Source organism: Pristiophorus japonicus, chromosome 7 (genome assembly GCF_044704955.1).
Source record: "Pristiophorus japonicus isolate sPriJap1 chromosome 7, sPriJap1.hap1, whole genome shotgun sequence".
In the NCBI taxonomy this organism is placed as follows: domain Eukaryota; kingdom Metazoa; phylum Chordata; class Chondrichthyes; family Pristiophoridae; genus Pristiophorus; species Pristiophorus japonicus.
Genome location: NC_091983.1, coordinates 234,089,384 through 234,108,357, shown reverse-complemented (window position 1 = coordinate 234,108,357; position 18,974 = coordinate 234,089,384). Strand labels below are relative to the sequence as shown.

The 18,974-nt window shown below is 52.8% G+C and overlaps 1 protein-coding gene across 2 annotated transcripts in view; it reads left to right on the top strand.

Annotated features, from left to right (window-relative positions):
- LOC139266958 (netrin-G1-like) overlaps positions 1–18,362 on the top strand; it is a 38,249-nt gene extending 19,887 nt beyond the window's left edge. Inside the window, exons 3-7 of one of the 2 annotated variants that reach the window (XM_070884596.1) lie at positions 1,946–2,122; positions 3,359–3,378; positions 6,893–7,060; positions 16,166–16,300; positions 18,133–18,362. In XM_070884596.1, coding sequence (XP_070740697.1) covers positions 1,946–2,122; positions 3,359–3,378; positions 6,893–7,060; positions 16,166–16,300; positions 18,133–18,362 — 730 coding nt within the window. Of the gene's footprint in view, positions 1–1,945; positions 2,123–3,358; positions 3,379–6,842; positions 7,061–16,165; positions 16,301–18,132 lie in introns of both variants that reach the window. The other variant, XM_070884595.1, reaches the window with a different exon arrangement.
- The last annotated feature ends 612 nt before the right edge of the window (positions 18,363–18,974 follow it).

Below are 18,974 nucleotides of genomic sequence, written 5' to 3'. Positions count from 1 at the left end.
CTGTTCCTGTGTGAACGCTGGGTAACTGGGGAGGTTTGACAGCGATAGATGGGGATCTCTCCCCTGGCCCACTGGGCACCGCCAGCTGCCCCTGTGTCGGGTGTTTGAGCTTTCCTGAATGGCCCTGCGACAGTGGGCACAGACCAGCACTGTGCCAGCTCCCCCTGCCCCTGTCGATGGGCCCATTAGCGAGCTTTCACAGTCCTGCTGGCTGACTGGCGATGAGTCAGCGAGTTCCTGCTCAGTGTTCAACCAATCGAGCAGCACGGAGCGAGCAGAGTCTGTCCCTTTACTCTCAACACTGCCGAGCTCCAGTCTGATCAGGATTCAGAGAGTGAGAGGATCACACAACACAGGGGGAGGCCATTCAGACCATCGGGCCTGTGCCGGTCTTTGAAAGAGATACCCAATTAGTCCCACTCCCCGCTCTTTCGCCATAGCCCTGCAAATCTTTCCCTTGAAGTATTTATCCAATTCCCTTCTGAAAGTTACGAATTAATCTGCTCCCACCGCCCTTTCAGGCAGCGCATTCCAGATCACAACAACTCGCTGCGTAAATAAACTCTCCTCATCTCCCCTCTGGGTCTTTTACCAATTACCTTCAACCTGTGACCTCTGGTCCCCGACCCTCCTGCCACTGGAAACAGTTGCTCCCTATTTACTCGCTCCAAGCCCTCCCTGATTTGAGGAATGATTGTGACTGAAGGCTTCCTTCGTGTTGGATCTATATTCAGTCTGGGTCAGCGAGTTCCCATTCTCCCATCACACAATCTCCGGGGCTCGGAGCCATTCCCTCATTATTCCACACTCAGCTTCTGGGAGGCTCGTTCCAGCTTTTAGCCGAGGACAATCTTCAGACACTAATTAGAGAACAGGAGCAGTAAAATGTTTACGCTGCCGTTAATGTGACTCCAAGGAACTGTCTGGGTATCTGCTTAGTTCAGCAAACAGTGCCCAGAACTGACAATTTGCTGAATGTGCAACGTACAATCTGCGGATTGTGAAGCTTCACCCTCGCAGTGAGTTAAACTGCGGCTCGATGCTGTTAGCACAGAGTCACCGAGACCAGCGTTCTCACGCTTCACGGCACAGAGACCGTCACAGCACTTTGGGCCTTTCCAAATCGCAACAACAACAACAATTTCTCATCCTTGTCTAAAAATCCCTCCTTGGCCTCTCCCACTCCCTATCTGTGTAACATCCTCCCACCCTACAGCCCTCCGAGATCTCTGCTCTCCTCCAACACCAGGAACAGCCCTCCGAGATCGCTGCTCTCCTTCAGCACCAGGAACAGCCCTCCGAGATCTCTGCTCTCCTCCAACACAGGCCTCTTGTCCATCCCCCACTCCCTTCGCCCCACCATTGGCGGCCGTGCCTTCAGCTGCCTGGGCCCTAAGCTCTGGAATTCCCTCCCTAAACATCGCCGCCTCTCCACCTCTTTCTCCTTTAAGACGCTCTTTAAAACTGACCTCTTCGACTAAGCTTTTGGTCACCTGACCTAATATCTCCTTATGTGGCTCGGCGTCAGTTTATCTGATTTATGCTCCTGTGAAGCACCTTGGGACGTTTTACTAGCTATAGGCGCTATATAAATGCAAGTTATTGTTGCAGTTGTAGATGTTGTTGTTGTTGTTGTAAAGAAATAACTTGTGAGAGGCGCTCTATAAATGCAAGCTCTTCCTTTGAGGGGCCTGGAAGGCCGGAGCTGATCAGAAACTCTCTCCTAACGTGTTCTTATTGCTGCCCAGAATCTGATCGTCAATCAGCGGAAACACACCCAGAAACTGACCCGCCGCCTGGGTTGAAAGGCAGTAAGTGGGAGAAAAATGTTGCTGTTTCCAGAGCGAAGCTGGGAAAGGGAGAGCGGACTCGCGGAACGGCCAGTCCCCAGTCTAACCCGGCTGCTCAGCTTATTTTAAACCAGCTTGCTGTTGTTTTTTGCCAGGTGTAAGTGCAACCTTCACGCCAACAACTGTATCTGGGAGAAGGGGAAGCTGAGTTGTGAGTGTGAGCACAACACGACGGGGCCGGACTGCGGGAGATGCAAGAAAGGCTTTCAAGGCCGAGCGTGGAGAGCAGGCTCGTACCTCCCAATCCCCAAAGGGACGGCCAATGTCTGTGAGTAACCAGAGCTGCTCCGGCCCGGCCCAGTGCCGGCACCAGATTCCCTTCACATTTCATTCTCAGCCCAACTCCCGCAACGTGCCAACTCCAAAATACAACCCACCCATCTTTGTCATTGTGTTCATGTGGGAACAGAGACTCACAGCGGGAAATTGGACAGAGCCAGGGACAGAGATAGGGTCCGTGCCCACAGCTCCATGCTGAGGGAGGCGGGGCGGAGTGGGGGGGGAATAGGGGGAGGGGGGTGGAGAGAGAGAGGGGGAGTGGGAGGGAGAGAGAGAGGGAGTGTGGGGGGGGCGGGGGAGAGGGAAAGGGGGGTGAGGAAGAGAGGGAATGTGAGGGAGATTGGACAGAGCCAGGGACAGAAATAGGGTCCGTGTCCATAGCTCCACACTGAGAGGGGCGGGCGGGGAGAGAGAGAGAAGGGCAGAGGGAGGGAGCGAAAAAGGGGGGAGAGAAAGAGAGATGGAGGGAGAGAGAGAGGGGTGTGTAGAGAGAGAAAGAGAGAAGTAAAGAATGAAAGAGAACAAACAGAAAGTGGGAAACAGTGAAATAGAGAATGTGAGAAAGAGGGAGAGAGAGAAGCAGAGTAAGTAACTGAGAATGAGAGATGGAAAGTAAGGGAGAAGAAAAGAGAGAGAAAAGGAAATTGAGAAAGAGAATGGAAGAGATCTGGAAAAGGAAATAAAAATGAAAGAAAGATTATCCAATTAGTCCCACTCCCCGCTCTTTCCCCATGGACCTGCAAATGTTGCCTTTTCAAGTATTTATCCTACTCCCTTTTGAAAGTTACGATTGAATCTGCTCCCACCGCCCTTTCAGGCAGCGCATTCCAGATCACAACAACTCGCTGCGTAAAAATAATCCTCATCTCCCTCTGGGTCTTTGGCCAATCACCTTCAATCTGTGTCCTTGGGTTACCCACCCTCCTGCCCCTGCAAACAGTTTCTCCTTATTCACTCCGTCAAAACCCTTCCTCATTTTGAAGCCCTCTGTCAATATAATGTCGGGGTCAGTGAGCGAGGGGGGATCGCTGGCATTATGCAGAGGGTGAGGTTGTCATAGCCGCAGGGGTTGAATTTGCTGAAACCTCACTCCGGACACCCACACATACAGAGCCAGCAGTGAGGTGCAGACTGATGTGAGAATGGAATGTTCACAGCTGGATGAACATCTGGGGAACAGCTGGGGAGGGTGAGAGGAGAATAAGCCTCTGTGTAATCAATATCTGAAGCAGATCAGGAAGTGAAGGTTGTGAGGGACATCTGTGGCCTGCTGTGTGTGGAATGTCCAGAGATCAATATCCAGATAGTGAGCTGACTGGGCAGTGGGGGAGGGGTGTGTGTGACCACTGATGCCCTTACGTATTAACCCTGCGTACTTACACACTAATCGCACGTAGTGGGAGCGTCCCCACGTATTACTCTCACACTCACCTTACGGGAGCACTTTAGCAACTCTACCTGGTCTCACACAGGGCTGGTGTGAGCGCTCAGAGGATGCAGCACGCCAATCCCCCATCAGTTCCTTGTTCGTGAGTTTGAGTGACGTCGATCTGATGAACACTCCGTGTGATGGGTTGTGGTAATGTGTTTATCCATAAAGATTGTTAATCAGATGTCTCTCTAACTCTGTTTCCGTTTCCCTCTCCAGGCCTCCCTCACCCCTCCGTGGCGAGTGGCCGTAAGTATGCTCTCTGACCTGTGACTTGCTGACCCAGAGCTCATTTCTGTATCGGGAATGATCTGCTTCCCTCAAACCTCCCTTGTCGCTCAGTGAGCGAGGAACAGGTGTAGGTGTGAGCAGGGATTGAGTGTGAGCAGGGGCTGATTGTGAACAGATGAAGGTGTGAGGCAGATTAGGTATGAACAGGGCTGGGATCGGGAGTCTGCTTGCCCGTGTATCTATGCAGTAAAGTATAATCTCCTCGAGCAGTGCAGCAGATATAAAGCAGGGAAGATGTAATATATACGACGCACATCTTAGCTGAGACGAAAATGCTTCTTAACTGTGTCTCAGTGAGAACGTTCAGTGGGAAGTGGAGGGAAGATTTGTAGAAATCCATATGGTGGTTGAGGCCGAGATCAATGGGGACCTGTTGTTATCCCAGATGCAGGAATGGGAACTGGGTGAGTGTCTCGGCCTCAATCTGTTCCCCTTTGTTCCTGGATCTTACATCAACTTGTTCCCGTTTATTTAACCCTTCGCATGCTGTCCATGTCATTCCAAACCATCCGCCATATCGCAACCCTGAACCAACACCCAGACTGACCAGGAGCAGAGTGACCATAATTTCTCACACTGACCAGGAGTGACCATAACTCCCCATACCGACCGGGAGTGACCATAACTCCCCACACTGACCAGGAGTGACCATAATTCCCCATACTGACCGGGAGTGACTATAACTTTCCACACTGACCGGGAGTGTCCTCAACTCCCCACACTGACCAGGAGCGACCATAACTCCCCACACTGACCGGGAGTGTCCTCAACTTCCCACACTGACCAGGAGTGACCATAACTCCCCACACTGACCGGGAGTGTCCTCAACTCTCCACACTGACCAGGAGTGACCATAACTTCCCACACTGACCAGGAGTGACCATAACTCCCCACACTGACCGGGAGTGTCCTCAACTCTCCACACTGAGCAGGAGTGACCATAACTCCCCACACTGACCGGGAGTGACCATAACTCCCCACACTGACCGGGAGCGACCATAACTCTCCACACTGACCAGGAGTGACCAAAACTCCCCACACTGACCAGGAGTGACCATAACCCACCACACTGACCGAGACTGGGGGTCAATGAAACGTTACACTTTGACCCCAAACCTGCTCCTTTCTTGCCCAGGTACAGCCAGAACTGATACTCAAAACCTTCATCACCGACACAAACTGAACGAAAGACAAACTAGTTCTAATATCTGGCGAAGAATCTCCATTTTCTGCTGAATTACTGAGTGAGTTGTTGCTGTATTCAGTCACACTGAATAATAACAGGGAGACTCCGTCACATCTGGCATTACACAGTTTGCCTTTCAAACTCTCAACCCACTCGAATGTACCCCCGTAATCCCACAATAACAGCCTGTCACGGCCTCACCCCATTTAATCATCGCTCCGCGGACCAGATTCCCACTAATTATCCATCGATCCGCTTCGAGCGACAGCCCGGGCAGTGAGTAGACCCGGGGAAGTGATTGATTGATCCGACATTGGTTCCCGGTCCAGCAACGCCTCCAATTTATAATTCTCATCCTCGCGTTCAAATCCCTCCGTGGCCCCACCTCTCCCTATCAATAAAGCCTCACACCCTACAGCCCTCCCTATCTCTATAACCCCTCCCACCCTACACCCCTCCCTATCTCTATAATCCCCTCCCACCCTACAACCCTCCCTATCTCTGTAACCTTCTCCATTCCTACCGCCTTCCCAAGCCTCCAGCTGCCTGGGTCCAAAGCTTTGGAATTCCCTCCCTAAACCTCTCCATACCACCTCGCTCTGCTCCTTTAAGAATTTCCTTAAAACCTATCACTTTGACCGAGCTTTTCGTCACCTGTCCTAATATCTCCTCCCGAGTCTCGGTGTGAGTTTCTGTCTGATTGGCGGTGTAGCGGAGATGGAAATGTCCGTTTACTTGTCTCTCGGATACTCCTGCCATCCCGGACAGTGTCCACTCGATGTGTGTGCGTACAGTACTGATGTTCTGTTCAGAACGCGTTGTTCTCCAGCTGGGATTAATAATTGCTGATTTCTCCTGACACATGCAGCTGACCCAATGCTCGGTCGCACACGGCCAAGAATCTCATCACTAGCGGTCACGACCCCAGAGCAAGGTAGGAACTCTCAAACACCGCGACTGGCTCAGAGCACATGAGAAAGCAAGGATTTGCATTTATATATTGTTCCCTCAGGACTGCCCCTCCGGCAGGGCAGCAATCCCTCAGTACTGCCCCTCAAACAGTGCAGTGTTCCCTCAGTACTGTCCCTCCGACAGTGCCGCACTCCCTCAGTACTGTCCCTCTGGCAGTGCAGCAGTCTTTCAGTACGACCACTCCGGCAGTGCAGCAATCCCTCAGTAATGCCCCTCACACAGTGCAGCACTCCCTCAGTACTGCCCCTCCATCAGTGAAGCAATCCCTCAGTACTCCCCATCACACAGTGCAGCACTCCCTCAGTACTCCCCCTCACACAGTGCAGCACTCCCTCAGTACTGCCCCTCCATCAATGCAGCAATCCCTCAGTACTGTCCATCTGACAGTGCAGCGCTCTCTCAGTACTACCCCTCCGACAGTGCAGCACTCCCTCAGTACTGTCCCTCCGACAGCACAGTGCTCCCTCAGAACCGCCCTTCCGACAGTGCACCACTCCCTCAGTACTGCACTGGGAGCGTCAGTCTGGATTATGGGCTCAAATCTCTGGAATGGGACTTGAACCGATGTCCTTCTGACTCCGAGGCGAACGTGCTGCCCACTGAGCCACAGTTGAAAGGCCCCTAACTTGGCAGTGCTGTGTAAAACCCGGCACAGAATCTATAACCTGGGATTGGGACCATCCATTGCCATCTGCCTGATTCAATGCAAACCGTAACTAGCCAGGAGTCTGATGTTTTCCCCTCACTGCTAAAAGCCTCAGTGTTCCCTCCCTCCCTCCCATTCCAGCCATTTCCTCCCCACCTCTCATTCCTGCAGCATGTGACCCTCTCACAGTCTGCAAACTGTCTGTGTCCCATCTACACTCTCTGTCTTTTCCCTGCAAGCCTGCGAATGCTTCGGCCATTCGAACCGGTGCAGTTACCTCGAGCTGCTCACCACCGCCATTTGCGTGAGCTGTAAGCACAACACTAGAGGCCGACACTGCCAGTTATGTCGGCTGGGCTACCACCGAAACCCTTCAGCACAGCTGGACCACCACAACGTTTGCCTAGGTCAGTTCCTGTTACAATCTCTGCTCTCTCCTTCTTTCACCCTTCTGCTTTCAGCCCAAAACAAGATAAAGAAACAAAGAAAATACCTTCAATAGGGCTGAGCAAAGCACGTCGGAAATCAGCCCCTCTTTCCCCAGTGACCAGCCTCAATCCAACCTTTCCCCAGTGACTAGACCCCGACTCAACCTTTCCCCAGTGACTAGACCCCGACCCAACCTTTCCCCAGTGACTAGACCCCGACCCAACCTTTCCCCAGTGACTAGACCCCGACCCAACCTTTCCCCAGTGACTGGACCCCAACCCAACCTTTCCCCAGTGACTAGACCCCGACCCAACCTTTCCCCAGCGACTAGACCATGACCCAACCTTTCCCCAGTGACTAGACCCCGACCCAACCTTTCCCCAGTGACGAGACCCCGACCCAACCTTTCCCCAGTGACTGGACCTCGACTCAACCTTTCCCCAGTGACTAGACCCCGACCCAACATTTCCCCAGTGACTAGACCCCGACCCAACCTTTCCCCAGTGACTAGGCCCCGACCCAACCTTTCCCCAGTGACTAGACCCCGACCCAACCTTTTCCCAGTGACTAGACCCCGACCCAACCTTTCCCCAGTGACTAGACCCCGACCCAACCTTTCCCCAGTGACTAGACCCCGACCCAACCTTTTCCCAGTGACTAGACCCCCAACCCAACCTTTCCCCAGTGACTGGACCCCGACCCAACCTTTCTCCTGTGACTAGACCTCGACCCAACCTTTCCCCAGTGACTAGGCCCCGACTCAACCTTTCCCCAGTGACTAGACCCCGACCCAACCTTTCCCCAGTGACTAGGCCCCGACTCAATCTTTCCCCAGTGACTAGACCCCGACCCAACCTTTCCCCAGTGACTAGACCCCGACCCAACCTTTCCCCAGTGACTGGACCCCGACCCAACCTTTCTCCTGTGACTAGACCTCGACCCAACCTTTCCCCAGTGACTAGACCCCGACCCAACCTTTCCCCAGTGACTAGACCCCGACCCAACCTTTCCCCAGTGACTAGACCCCGACCCAACCTTTCCCCAGTGACTAGGCCCCCGACCCAACCTTTCCCCAGTGACTAGAACCCCGACTCAACCTTTCCCCAGTGACTAGACCCCGACCCAACATTTCCCCAGTGACTAGACCCCGACCCAACCTTTCCCCAGTGACTAGGCCCCGACCCAACCTTTCCCCAGTGACCACCCTCAATCCAACCTTTCCCCAGTGACTAGACCCCGACCCAACCTTTCCCCAGTGACTAGACCCCGACCCAACCTTTCCCCAGTGACTAGACCCCGACCCAACCTTTTCCCAGTGACTAGACCCCCAACCCAACCTTTCCCCAATGACTAGACCCCGACCCAACCTTTCTCCAGTGACTAGACCCCCAACCCAACCTTTCCCCAGTGACTGGACCCCGACCCAACCTTTCTCCTGTGACTAGACCTCGACCCAACATTTCCCCAGTGACTAGGCCCCGACCCAACCTTTCCCCAGTGACTAGACCCCGACCCAACCTTTCCCCAGTGACTAGACCCCGACCCAACCTTTCCCCAGTGACTAGACCCCCGACCCAACCTTTCCCCAGTGACTAGGCCCCGACTCAACCTTTCCCCAGTGACTAGGCCCCGACCCAACCTTTCCCCAGTGACTGGACCCCGACCCAACCTTTCTCCTGTGACTAGACCTCGACCCAACCTTTCCCCAGTGACTAGACCCCGACCCAACTTTCCCCCAGTGACTAGACCCCGACCCAACCTTTCCCCAGTGACTCGACCCCGACCCAACCTTTCCCCAGTGACTGGACCCCGACCCAACCTTTCTCCTGTGACTAGACCTCGACCCAACCTTTCCCCAGTGACTAGACCCCGACCCAACCTTTCTCCAGTGACTAGACCCCGACCCAACCTTTCCCCAGTGACTAGACCCCGACCCAACCTTTCCCCAGTGACTAGACCCCGACCCAACCTTTCTCCTGTGACTAGACCCCGACCCAACCTTTCTCCAGTGACTAGACCCCGACCCAACCTTTCTCCAGTGACTAGGCCCCGACCCAACCTTTCCCCAGTGACTCGACCCCGACCCAACCTTTCTCCTGTGACTAGACCCCGACCCAACCTTTCTCCAGTGACTAGACCCCGACCCAACCTTTCCCCAGTGACTAGACCCCGACCCAACCTTTCTCCTGTGACTAGACCCCGACCCAACCTTTCCCCAGTGACTCGACCCAGACCCAACCTTTCCCCAGTGACTTGACCCCCGACCCAACCTTTCCCCAGTGACCAGGCCCCCGACCCAACCTTTCCCCAGTGACTAGAACCCCGACCCAACATTTCCCCAGTGACTAGACCCCGACCCAACCTTTCCCCAGTGACTAGACCCTGACCCAACCTTTCCCCAGTGACTAGGACCCGACTCAACCTTTCCCCAATGACTAGACTCTGACTCAACCTTTCCCCAGTGACTAGGCCCCGACTCAACCTTTCCCCAGTGACTAGACATCGACCCAACCTTTCCCCAATGACTAGGCCCCGACTCAACCTTTCCCCAGTGACTAGGCCCTGACCCAACCTTTCCCCAGTGACTAGGCCCCGGCTCAACATTTCCCCAGTGACTAGGCCCTGACCCAACCATTCCCCAGTGACTAGGCCCCGGCTCAACCTTTCCCCAGTGACTAGACCCCTACCCAACCTTTCCCCAGTGACTAGGCCCCGACTCAACCTTTCCCCAGTGACTAGACCCCGACTCAACCTTTCCCCAGTGACTCGGCCCTGACCCAACCTTTCCCCAGTGACTAGACCCCGACCCAACCTTTCCCCAGTGACTAGGCCCTGACCCAACCTTTCCCCAGTGACTAGGCCCCGACCCAACCTTTCCCCAGTGACTAGGCCCTGACCCAACCTTTCCCCAGTGACTAGGCCCCGACCCAACCTTTCCCCAGTGACTAGGCCCCGACCCAACCTTTCCCCAGTGACTAGGCCCTGACCCAACCTTTCCCCAGTAACTAGGCCCCGACCCAACCTTTCCCCAGTGACTAGGCCCCGACCCAACCTTTCCCCAGTGACTAGGCCCCGACCCAACCTTTCCCCAGTAACTAGGCCCTGACCCAACCTTTCCCCAGTAACTAGGCCCCGACCCAACTTTCCCCAGTGACTAGGCCCCGACCCAACCTTTCCCCAGTGACCAGGTCCCCGACTCAACCTTTCCCCAGTGACTGGGCCCCGACCCAACCTTTCCCCAGTGACTAGGCCCCGACCCAACCTTTCCCCAGTGACTAGGCCCCGACCCAACCTTTCCCCAGTGACTAGACTCCGACCCAACCTTTCCCCAGTGACTAAACCCCGACCCAACCTTTCCCCAGTGAGTTTGCCCCAACCAGTCTTTCCCTAGTGATGAGGCCTGGCCCAGGCTTTCCCCAGCGATGAGGCCTGGCCCAGGCTTTACCTAGCGATGAGGCCTGGCCCAGGCTTTCCCTAGCGATGAGACCTGGGTCCACCCTTTCTCTGGCGATGAGGCCTGGCCCAGGCTGTGTTGAGATAAATTGAAAGCTCTGTGTTTTGACGATATAATCATTGCCTCCCTGTCTCCATTGTTTTTTAGGAATTTGTATGTTGTTTGTAATATGTCCTTACTATACAGTATAAATGCACACGAGGCCCACATTTGAGAGAAGGTCACTCTGTGACCAGTTACCTTTATTGCCAAGACCTCAAGAGACAGACGGTGGGTGGAGCTTCCCCTTTTGTACCAGGAAGTCCAGGTTAGGAGTGTCTCCCACAAGTTCGCCCCCTGTGGTCAGTGTTCTCAAGGTGTACAACTTAGGTTAGCTTAAACATGGGTCACAATGACAGTTGAATACATCACCACCCCCCCAAAGTCTTATTGGGATCACAGGTTAAGTCTCTCTGGTGGATGATGCTCCCTTGTAAAGTGCCTGAGTTGGGGCTCCGGTTGTTGGGCGCTGGCCTGAGTGTCTGCTGTTTGCAGTGCCTCAGGCGTGTCCGGACTGCCCACAGTGACTGGGCTCTCCTCCACTTGGTTCTGGTGTTCGGTCACCTGTGGTGGAGTAAACTCTACGTAGTGTTCTTCCTCTGCTTCTTCTATGGGGTTGCTGAACCTCCTTTTAGTTTGATCCACGTGTTTGCGGCAGATTTGTTCATTGGTAAGTTTAACTACCAAAACCCTATTTCCCTCTTTGGCAATCACAGTGCCTGCAAGCCATTTGGGCCCTGCAGCGTAATTAAGGACAAAAACAGGGTCATTGACATCAATACACCTTGCCCTCGCATTCCTGTCATGGTAGTCACATTGTGACTGACGCCTGCTCTCAACAATTTCTTTCGTAGTAGGGTGTATAAGGATAACCTGGTTTTGAGCGTCCTTTTCATTAGCAGCTCTGCAGGTGGAACCCCTGTGAGCGAGTGTGGTCGGGATCTATTGGCCAACAGGAGACGTGACAAGCAGCTTTGTAGGGAACCCCCTTGGATTCTGAGCATCCCCTGTTTGATTATCTGCACTGCTCGCTCCGCCATTTGAGGCCGGCTTGAACGATGCCATTCTGACATGGTTGATTCCATTGCCTGCCATGAAGTCCTGGAATTCAGTACTTGTGAAGTACAGGCCATTGTCGCTGACCAAGACGTTCGGTAGACCATGGGCGGCAAATATTGCCCATAGACTTTCTACCGTGGCAGAGGATGTGCTTCAATTTCAAATGGCACACTCAATCCATTTGGATTAAGCGTCTACAACAACCAAAAGCATTTTTCCCATGAAAGGACCTGCGTAGTCCACATGGCTTGGCGGGCCAGGACCAGGGCTATGGGGGGCTTCCCTGGCTGCGTTGCCCAGCTGAGCACATTTGTTGCATCTGCGAACACAAAGTTCCAGGTCTGCATCTATCCCTTGCTACCAAACATGTGACCTGGCAATTGCCTTCATCATGACAATGCCCGGGTGCTCATTGTGAAGTTCTCTGATAAACACCTCTCTGCCCTTCGGTGCATGTCTACTCGGTTTCCCCACAGTAGGCAATCAGCCTGAATCGAGAGTTCATCCTTGCGCCTATGAAACGGTTTAAACTCCTCAGGGCATGCCCCGTACATGGCTGCCCAGTCCCCATTCAGGACACATTTCTTAACTAAAGACAGCAGCGGGTCTTTATTTGTCCAGACCTTAATCTGATGGGCTGTCACAGGTGAGCCTTCGCTTTCGAAAGCTTCAACAGCCATGACCATCTCAGCATCATGCTCAGCTGCCCCCTCAGTGGTGGCTAGTTGGATCCTGCTGAGTGCATCGGCGCAGTTTTCAGTGCCCGGTCTGTGTCAAATTGTGTAGTCATAGGCAGCTAAGGTGAGTGCCCACCTCCGTATGCGGGCCGATGTACTCGCATTTATGGCCTTGTTGTCGGCCAAAAGGGATGTTATTGGTTTGTGATCTGTCTCCAGCTCAAATTTCCTGCCAAACAGATACTGATGCATTTTTTTTACTGCATATACACATGCTAGCGCTTCCTTTTCTACCATCCCGTAGCCCCTTTCTGCCTGGGACAGACTTATGGAGGCATAAGCTACTGGCTGTAACTGACCATTGGCATTCATATGCTGCAACACACACCCGACCCCATAGGATGACGCATCATCTGTTAAAATTAGTTTCTTACACGGGTCATATAACGTTAACAGTTTGTTAGAGCACAACAAATTGCGTGCTCCATCAAAAGCCCTTTCCTGGCTGTCCCCCCAGACCCAATCACGACCTTTGCGTAGGAGCACGTGTAGCGGCTCTAACAGCATGCTCAATTTGGGAAGAAAGTTACCAAAATAGTTCAGGAGCCCCAGGAGCAAACGCAGCTCTGTCGTGTTATGGCTCTCTGGATCGTTTCCGTTTTGGACGCAGTAGGTCTGATTCAGTCTGCTGCTACCCTCCTCCCGAGGAATTCGACCTTTGGAGCTAAGAAGGCGCACTTCGCCTTTTTCAGTCGCAACCCTACCTGGTCCAGTCTGCATAGCACCTCCTCCAAGTAGTGGAGGTGTTCTTCAATATCGTGACCCGTGATGAGCATGTTGTCTTGAAAGACCACTGTCCTTGGAATCGACTTGAGGAGGCTTTCCATATTTCGCTGAAAGATCGCGGCGGTCGAATGAATCCCGAACGGACATCTGTTATACTCAAACAACCCCTTGTGTGTCGTGATGGTGGTCAGCTTCTTTGACTCACTCGCCAGCTCCTGGGTCATGTAAGCTGAGGTCAGGTCCACTTTTGAAAAAAGTTTGCCACCGGATAGCGTCGCAAAGAGGTCCTCCACTCTCGGTAGCGGGTACTGATCTTGGAGTGATACCCGATTGATGTTGGCCTTGTAATCGCCACATATCCTGACCGACCCATCCACCTTGAGCATCGGCACGATTGGGCTCGCCCAGTCACTGAATTCGACTGGCGAGATGATGCCTTCCCTCAGCAGGCGGTCCAATTCGCATTCTATCTTTTCCCGCATCACGTACGGCACCGCTCTGGCCTTGTGGTGTACTGGCCTGGCGTCCGGGTTTATGTGAATCACTACCTTGGTCCCCATGAAAGTGCCGATGCTGGGTTGAAATATTGAGTCAAATTTGTCCAGGACCTGTGAGAATGATACTCGCTCCACAGAAGAAATTGCATTGACATCGCCCATTTCCAGTTCATGACAGCAAGCCAACTCCTCCCCAGTAGTGCGGGACCGTCCCCCGGGAAAATCCAGAGTGGCAACCTGTTCTCCGAATCTTTGTGGGCCATGGCTACCGTGGTGCTACCTAGCACCGGAATGATCTCCTTTGTATATGTCTGTAGCAGTGCGTCAATCGGCAATAATTTTGGCCTCCTGGCCTTGGACACCCACAACCTTTCGAACTGTTTGATACTCATCAGGAACTGGCTGGCCCCCGTGTCTAGCTCCATTAATACTGGGATGCCATTGAGGAGCACTTTCATCATTATCGGTGGCATCCTGGTGTATGAACTGTATATGTGCTCCACCTGAACTCGCTGAACTTCAGCTTCCAGTGATTTCCCCCAGTATTCATTTGGCTTCGTAGGGCTTACATCGGGCCCGTCCTCCTCGTACATCAACCTGGCTGCAGGATTCCTGCACATACGCGCCAAGTGACCGCTGATGTTGCAGTTTCTGCAGGTATATTGCTGATACCTGCAAGCTCTGGCTGGGTGTTTGCTTCCACACCTGCAGCATGAGCTGGAGGCTCCATTGTTGGAAACAAAAGATCCCTTACCAGTCGATCGTCTCTGACTATCGCTGTAACTGTCCTTATGCGCACCATTAACAGATATTGATGAACCCATTATTGGCCGCACATTGTCCATTGCGATGGCCTGAATCGCCGTTCAGCTAGCCATTGTCTCTGTTGAATTCCCCCTTTGGGTTCGACTGCATGCTGGGGCATGTCTGATTGCCCATGTCTGCCTCGAGAACTGTGTGCCGCGTTAACAATGTTGACTCCCTGGTCATTTGACGCATTTGAGCCAAGATTTTTGCCAAAAATCATTCTAGTCTCTTCCTCCCCTGAGATAATTGTCTGGGCTATCAGAGCCGCCACTTCCAAGGTCAAGTCTTTGGTCTCAATCAGTTTCCTGAAAACCCCAGCATGCCCGATGCCCTCAACAAAAAAGTCTCACAGCATCTCCGCTCTGCATGCATCTGGGAACTTACAGAGTGACCTTCTCTCAAGTATGGGCCTCGTGTGCATTTTTACTGTGTTGAGGTAAATTGAAAGCTCTGTGTTTTGACGATATAATCGTTGCCTCCCTGTCTCCATTGTTTTTCAGGAATTTGTATGTTGTTTGTAATATGTCCTTACTACACAGTATAAATGCACACGAGGCCCATATTTGAGAGAAGGTCACTCTGTGACCAGTTACCTTTATTACCAAGACCTCAAGAGACAGACGGTGGGTGGAACTTCCCCTTTTGTACCGGAGAGTCCAGGTTAGGAGTGTCTCCCACAAGTTCGCCCCCTGTGGTCAGTGTTCTCAAGATGTACAACTTAGGTCAGCTAATACATGGGTTACAATGACAGTTGAATACATGACAGTTTGTATTCTCGTTAAACGACCATCCTGCATCGTAGCAGCGTTGCTTTCCTCTGCTCAATGTTACCCCTCCCCCCCAGTGTCCACCAACAATCCTCTCTCTCCATTTCCTCATCTTCTCCCATTCTCCACACACACAATTACACAGAATGTGCAGCACTGAAACAGGCCATTCGGCCCAACCGCTCCATGCCGGTGTTTATGCTCCACACGAGCCTCCTCCCACCCCTCTTCATCTCACCCTATCAGCATATCCTTCTATTCCTTTCGCCCTCATGTGTTTATCTCGCTTCCCCTTAAATACATCGATACTATTCGCCTCAATCACTCCCTGTGGTAGTGAGTTCCATTCTCTGGATAAAGAAGTTTCTCCTCCATACCCTATTGGATTTATTAGTGACGATCTTATATTTTTGACCCTAGTTTTTGACTCCCCACAAGTGGAATCATCTTCTCTACGTCCACCCTATCAAACCTCTTCACAATTTTAAAGACCTCGATCAGGTCACCCCTCAGTCTTCTCTTTCCCAGCAAAGAGCCCCAGCCTGGTCAGCCTTTCCTGATAGGTACAATGTCTCAGTTCTGGTATCATCCTTGTAAATCTACTTTGTACCTTCTCCAGTGCCTCTATGTCCTTTTTATAATACGGAGACCAGAACTGTGCCCAGTGCTCCAAGTGCGGTCTAACCAAGGTTCGATACAAGTTTAACATCACTTCTGTGCTTGTGCATTCTATCCTCTATTGATGAACCTGGTTTGTTTTTTCTGGCCTTGTTAACCTGCGTTAATTCTGTGCAGTCGCCACAGGGAGTGGAACACGGGCCGTGTGCAGTCAGTGTGTGGAGGATTGAAGCTGTTTGTAAAGTGTTGGAGACTTGTTTCACCCCCACAGTCTGAGGCTCCCTTGTCCTGGCTCGCACTCATTCCTGTCGCTGAGATTGTGTCGCTGTATTTATTGGGAACAGCCGTGTGCAGTGTGTGTGTTGTCTTGTTTCTGCAGACTGTGAGTGTCACCCTGATGGCTCGCTCCACCATCGCTGTAATGCCACGGGATATTGTGACTGTAAGGAGGGGGCGACCGGGCCCAAGTGTGATAGGTGCCTGCCCAGATATTACTGGCACAGGGGCTGTCGAGGTAAGTAACCGTTCCAGCACCAGCCCCTCCCCTCACTCCGCCCCGGCTTCTGGGTGTCAGGGTCAGCAGAGTATCCGATAGCAGAGGTACCGTGGGGGGAAACACAGAGGCTTTTAGTGAGTGAATCCCCCTGGACTCTCCCATCACCTGCCACACAATTAGTGGCACAGCTCCTCGCAAAGGGAGGCCTGGAGTTCAGTGAGGGCGGGTCATAGAATCAGACAGCACAGAAGGAGGCCATTCGGCCCATCGGGCCTGTGTTGGCTCTTTGAAAGAGCGATCCAATTACTCCCACTCCCTGCTCTTTCCCAATAGACCTGCACATCTTTCCTTTTCAAATATTTAACCAATTCCCTTTTGAAAGTTACGATTGAATCTGCTCCCACCGCCCTTTCAGGCAGCGCATTCCAGATCACAACAACTCGCTGCGTAAATAAATTCTCCCTATCTCCCCTCTGGTCCTTTGCCAATTACCTTCAACCTGTGACCTCTGGTCCCTGACCCTCCTGCCCCTGGAAACAGCTTCTACTTATTTACTCGATCAAAAACCTTTCATAATTGTGAACACCACTATTAAATCTCCCTTTAACCTTCTCTGCTCGAAGGAGAAGAATCCCAGCTTTTCCAGTCTCCCTCATAACTGAAGTCCCACATTCCCAGTATCATTCCTGTAAATCTTCTCTGCTCCGTCTCCAAGGCCTTGACATCCTTCCTAATGTGCCCAGAATGAGACAGAATAATTGGACACAGAATTTAATCCTCAGTTTCTGCCTCAATATTTAATCCCATCCTAACTTGCACCAAGTCCCGTTCACCCATCCCACCTGTGCTCGCTGATCCTCATTGGCTCCCAGTCTGGCAATGCCTCGAATTTAAAATTCTCATGTTTGTGTTCAAATCCCTCCATGGCCTCATACCTCCCTATCTCTGTAATCCCCTCCACCCGACACCCCTCCCTATCTCTGTAATCTCCTCCACCCGACACTTCTCCCTATCTCTGTAACCTCCTCCCACCCTACACCCCTCCCTATCTCTGCAACCCTCTCCAGCCCTACACCCCTCCCTATCTCTGTACCCACCTCCAGCCCTACACCCCTCGCTATCTCTGTAACCCCCTCCAGCCCTACACTCCTTCCTATCTCTGGAACCCCCTCCAGCATTAAACCCCTCCCTATCTCTGTAACCCCCTCCAGCCCTACGCCCCTCCCTATCTCTGTAATCCCCTCCAGCCCTACATCCATCCCTATTTCTGTAACCTCCTCCAGCCCTACACCCCTCCCTATCTCTGTAATCCCTCCAGCCCTACATCCCTCCCTATAACCTACTGCAGCTCGACACCCCTCCCTATCTCTGTAATCTGCTTCAGCCCTACACCCCTCCCTATCTCTGTAACCTCATCCAGCCTCATAACCCTCCCTATCTCTGTAAACCCCTCCAGCCAAATAACCCTCCACAAACTCTGTGCTCTTCCAGTTCTGTCCTCTTGCATATTCCCGACTCTAATCGCTCAACCATTGGCGGCCGTGTCTTCAGCTGCCTGGGCCCGAAGCTCTGGATTTCACTCCCTGAACCTCTCCACCTCTCGCTCCTCCTATAAGACCATCCTTAAACCCGACTTTTTGGGCCAAGCTTTTGGTCCCCTGTCCTAATATCTCCTTTTGTGTCTCGGTGTTAAATTTTGTCTGATAACCTGTGAAGCACCTTGGGACGTTTTATTACGTTTAAGACGCTATATAAATGCAAGTTGTTGTAAAAGTGAGAGAGAGTTGGAACAATCTGTAACGTGGGAGAGTTTCTATGACCTGACCTTTCTTTTCTCTGACCTCTTGCAGCGGGCGTGTGCGATAACTTTCTGACGCGGTGTGAGAACGGAGGAGTGTGTGAGGACAATGGGAGGTGTGTGTGCCCCGCTCCCTACACCGGGCTCCTGTGTGAGAAAGGCCAGTGTAGGGAGGAAGTGGGAGGGTGTGTCTCCCAATCCCCGCGGGACCCCACCTTACACCGGGTGCTGCTGTCGCTGACTGCGCTGCTAACCACCGCTAATGGCCGCCCGCCGCTCTGACCGGCTTCCAGCGCCATGGCCGCTCACGGGAAGGTGCGAAGAGCGTAGGAGTATCCAGCGTTTACTGCGTCGCCGGTAAAACACGCTCCCCTCCCCCGCCCCCAACCCTGGGAAAGGCAAAGTGGAACCGAGGCCGGAGCCCACCCAGCCCGACTGGACGTGAGAGGCCGGACGGAATGGGCAGTCAGTGGGGACTGGACTCTCGGACTCCCCGCGGGGCCCAGGCAGCTGCTAATATTCATTCTGTAATCGCTAGCCGCTCGGCCCATGTCCAGCTTTGGGACAAAGAAAGAAAGAAAGGACTTGCATTTCTACATCGCCTTTCACCCCCTCAGGACGGCCCAAAGCGCCTCACAGACAATGAAGGACTTTCTCAACAAACAGCAATGTGATAATGACCAGACAATCTGTTTTACTGATGTTGGTCAAGGGATAAATATTGGCCAGGACACTGGGGATAACTCCCCCACTCTTCTTCCAAATAGTGAAATGGGATATTTTACACCCACCTGAGCGGGCAGACGGAGCCTCGGTTTAATGTCTCATCCGAAAGATGGTACCTCCGATAGTGCAGCACTCACTCACTCACACTTGTTACTGTTATGTCTGTAA